The sequence below is a fragment of the Cryptotermes secundus genome, unplaced genomic scaffold (genome assembly GCF_002891405.2).
Source record: "Cryptotermes secundus unplaced genomic scaffold, Csec_1.0 scaffold2840, whole genome shotgun sequence".
Taxonomy (NCBI): domain Eukaryota; kingdom Metazoa; phylum Arthropoda; class Insecta; order Blattodea; family Kalotermitidae; genus Cryptotermes; species Cryptotermes secundus.
Window position 1 is genome coordinate 1 of NW_019718652.1, and position 4,356 is coordinate 4,356.

General features: G+C 31.5%; 1 protein-coding gene across 2 annotated transcripts; it reads right to left on the reverse strand.

The window, feature by feature from the left end:
* Positions 1 to 6: 6 nt before the first annotated feature.
* LOC117282287 lies at positions 7 to 4,335 on the reverse strand. Of its 2 annotated transcripts, XR_004512998.1 has the most exons (3): positions 3,213 to 4,335; positions 2,639 to 3,010; positions 7 to 202 (listed from the first exon to the last, which is right to left on the reverse strand). XR_004512998.1 is itself a non-coding variant. In XM_033751344.1 (2 exons), exons 1-2 carry the CDS (start codon positions 3,480 to 3,482, stop codon positions 170 to 172), a joined length of 303 nt encoding a protein of 100 aa, XP_033607235.1. In that variant the 5' UTR covers positions 3,483 to 4,335; the 3' UTR covers positions 7 to 169. The 2 variants fall into 2 exon arrangements, 1 of the variants encoding a protein (XP_033607235.1); XM_033751344.1 differs by lacking the exon at positions 2,639 to 3,010.
* Between the last annotated feature and the right edge of the window lie 21 nt (positions 4,336 to 4,356).

Consider the following 4,356-nt stretch of genomic DNA (forward strand, 5'->3'; position numbering starts at 1 on the left):
TCACTTCAGTCTTGACATGACCAGATTTTTGTGGCACAGCCTCAACAGAAAAGGCTATTTGAAAGAGCCAAGCATGGATGATAGAGCAGCAAAATGGATGTCAGAGAAATGCTGAAACTTGCTTGCTATGACTGCAAAGCAACAGCTACTTGCTCTTATGGCAGACGAGTCACTTGAGGTCTCGTGCTGGTGAGTCACAGGCCTGAAACAATTACATGAATAGCATTAAAAAACAGGTTCTGCTTTGCATGCGGATCTGTATGTACGGTTTCAAACTTGATTCACTTTTAATTTCCACAAAATGTAAAACTTCTATTTTTATTTCCGATTTAGGGTTACTATTTCTAGCCGTAAATTGAATGTAGTGGATTTTGTCAAAATTTGTAGAAAGTTGATTTACTTTGAACCATTCATTTATACTATGAAAAGCGTTGTTTATATTTACACAGAGATAATCATAGTTTGAACTTTTAACTAACAAATTAGTATCATCTGCAAATAATACAGGTACAGTTTTATCATTTATAGTTTTGGGTAAATCGTTTATATAAATGAGAAATAACAATGGACCCAGAATTGAACCTTGCGGGACACCATGTTTAATTTTGCCCCATGTCGAAAATTCATTGAGATTAAGATTTATATTTGTAATTAAAACCTTTGATACCTATTTCTGAAATACGATTCAAGCCATAGTTTAGTTTTACCTTTTAACCCACAGAACTCCAATTTCGACAACAGAACCTCATGACTAACGCAATCGAAGGCCTTTTCAAGTCACAAAAAATGCCTCCTATTTTTTGCTGTTTAAGGTCTTACAGACTTCATTCACTAATTTGTATATAGCCTCACCTGTTGAAGATTTTGTTCTAAAACCAAACTGTTCTTCCACTAATATGTTATTGTTATTTAAGTGCTCAATCAACTGAATGCTCATAGCTTTTCCTAATACCTAAGAGAACAAAGTTAAAAGTGATACAGGCCTATAGTTGGAAATATTTGTTTTTTCACCACTTTTAAACAGCGGTCTTATTTCTGAGTATTTTAAACGATCTGGGAAAATTCCTTGTGATAATGAATTGTTGCATATGTGAGTCAAAGGAGAGCTAATGAAAAGGGAACCCATTCTTAATACTTTAGTGGAGATTTCATCATATCCATAAGAGTTTATTGCTTTGAGAGATTTAATTATATTTTCAACTTCCTTAGTTGATAAAGATTTAAGTTTAATATGTGGAAAGGGATTTATAAAAGTTTTCATTAAATGCTGAATGGGAGTAGTGTCTGGAAGGTAACTAACATTAGCATTATTTTATTTTTTGCCCTTTTATTTTCAGCTACAGATAAAAGGTAATTGTTAAAGGTTTCTGCGATTACTTGCTTTTCTCTAATCCATTTTCCACTACCTTTAAAGTGCATATTTTTTCATTATTTGGCCCCTTATTAGTTTCTAATTTTACTTTATCCCATGTAGTTTTATTTTTATTTTTGGAATTTTTTAATTTTATCATCATATTATAGTTTTTTAGCTTCCTTAATGACCTTAGATAAAATTTTACAGTATTATTTATAATAGCTTCTTAATTCTGAATTATTACTGTTTCTACAGGCCATATAGAGTATTCTTTTATGTTTACGGGACATTATTATTCCTATAGTAATTCATCACTTATTTTATTTGAAATTTTAATTTTTTTTGGGGGGGGACTGGAATAGTAAATTTTCAATTAAGTGTCTAAAAAGGAGTTAAAACATTATATTAACATCACTAGAAAATGGTGAGTCCAGTGTTTCATGACTTAGGTTAATTAAAAAGTAATTTATTATATGTTTGTTTATTTTCCTTATTATTTTGAATTGTTTAGCATGTGTTCTCATGTTTATTGTTTTAAAATGTTATGGATTGTGCATCATGATCAGACAATCCATTTATTATAGGCCTTACAGAATAATTTTCCCTTCTAGTAATATCGATGAAAATATTATCAATGGCTGTAGCAGAATTTCCTTGAATTCCGGTGGGAAAATTTATCATACTTATTAAATTATAAGTTCTCAATAAGGTACTTAACTTGTTTTTTTTTTTTCACTATCAAGAAGGCAATTTATATTAATATCCCCACAAATAATATATTCTTGTGTTGAGGTATATAGGTTTCTAAGTACTGAATCTAGTTTTGTTATGAATGTATTAATGTTTCCAGTCAGAGCTCAATATATTGTAATTATACAAAGTCTGTTGGAGCTCAGGTTTAACTTAACAGCACATACCTCAAAATCTTTTTCTTTACAATACTTTTTAGGTCTATACTTACAAAATTCAAGCTTGTGCATAGATAGATGCATACTCCTTTTTCATACAAGGTTCTACAATAGTTTGCTCCTAGTTTATAAGAATCTTATGTACAGCTGTTGCAAGTCCAAGAAATTCATGTGATATTCTGTAAAACAAAATATGTGTGGGGAGGCTGGGTGTACATGACTTAATAGCTCATTTGTTTTCCCCCTTAAACCTCTAATGTTCTGATGGCAAATATTATAGAATTTGGTATCATTTTCTTTTTTGGTTACTCCGTTTAAGGAAATATTTCTTTTTGGAGCACTTGTATTTACCATAACAAATCCTTATTTTTCATACCTGGTAGTTTTTTTAGTCCATTTGATTTCCGTACTGGTTCATTTTTTTGCTCTGTCGTTTTTACTGACTCATTCATAGCTGGAAACTTGTTAGCTTGTAAATTTGCATTATAATTTTCAGATTCCTTCCAGAGCAAGCAAATTGGGGTCAAATTTTTATTAGATTGAGAAATTGTCACACAGGTTGCTGCTATATGTTTAAGCATATCTTCTTTTCTTCTCCTCTTCAGATGCATACCTGGTCTTATAAAGAAGTGTCTAAGTCACAGTTCATTACTGTGACATTTCATGATTTTAAACAGTTTCCTATCAAAGGCATTTATCTCATTATTTATGCAAGACCAATCTGCCAGGTTGTGTCTATGTGGTATACCTAACAGAATAGTATTAGTATGAGTATTGTTACTTACAAAGTTTAAAATGTGTCTTAGTCCCATTTTAGAATTATTTTTTGAGATATTGTTTGCACCTCTACTAAATACAAGATGATCATTTTTTCCTAAGGTTAAAATAGTATCTTTTACAGAATTACTTAGGGTAAATAAATCAGCTCCTGGTTTTATAATTCCAATTACCTTATAAGTTTTATCAAGATTTTCTCTCAGTTTACTTGCACATCTCCTTACATGGCTGTCTCCAATAATTAATATAGTGTGGTTTCCTTTGTTCTTTGAAGCACTTGCTGCTGAATCAGCAACTTTCTCCTTGGGAGCCTCTTTCTCATTCCTTGCATTAGCCTCAACGGTTTCAGCACTCTCATATGAATGTAAGATGTCACTGTTCAGAACTTTACTGTTATTAGATGTTACTAGACCATTTATTATCACTGAAATGTTATTAATCATCTGTCCTTCTGCATCAGCCTTGTATTTACTGTCTCTTGCTTGAAAATTACTTTTGTCGATATTATTTTGTACAGTTTTACTTGGTTTGAGAATTTCTTCTTTTGCTGCTTCAGTAGACTTAATAATCTCATTGAGGTTAGATAAAATTTCAAAATGATTACTTGTTGTTACATATGTTTCCTCATGGTCTTTTAACTTATCTGTTATCTTCTTTTGTTGATTTCTTTGTATATGGATCCAGTTTCTTTTTCACTTGGAGATATTTGAGATCCATTTTCATTATTTCGTATGACACTTTTATTAGCACTAGACAATGCGGCCGCACTGCCCAGCTCTTCTTTCAAAATTTCTATAATTTTTAGGGCAGATTCCAATTCCATTGTGATCTTACTCACTTCCAACTTCAATCCTACACAACACTGACATTGTGATTCCGAGCGTTTCATTATTTCCGTATTAATAAATTTACACATTTATGACCAATTACCTTTCCTTCTTTCTTTGATGCCAGTACAGCTTTTATAAAATGCAGTTATCTAGACCAGATTATTAGCAGGGATCAAATATTGGTTCTAGAAGAACTGGAAACAAAGTGGAACAAAAATATTCAAGCACAATAACAAATGTCAAGGACAATCATCTCATAAAATGATAATGCTGATCTTCCTCAAAACCTGATTCATGCATCAGTTTCATCATTAAAAAAAGTGTTAACACTCTGCTCAACAATTAATAAAATATGGCTACAAACCACTCAAAAGACTGTGCAAGCCATGGAGAAATGATGGGAATCAACATGAACTTTCATACTGCAAAATTATTTGCAGAAAAAGTAATTCAAACAGTGAAGCTTCATTACTTACGGTTCACTGTA

What these genes read in the sequence shown, in the direction of transcription:
- LOC117282287 (XM_033751344.1), bottom strand. Translation starts at nt 3,482, where the DNA reads ATGATTAATAACATTTCAGTGATAATAAATGGTCTAGTAACATCTAAT. An exon ending in ATCTTGATAAAACTTATAAG is followed by an intron (nt 203 to 3,212) that starts GTAATTGGAATT and finishes TAATTGTTTCAG; the next exon opens with GCCTGTGACTCACCAGCACG.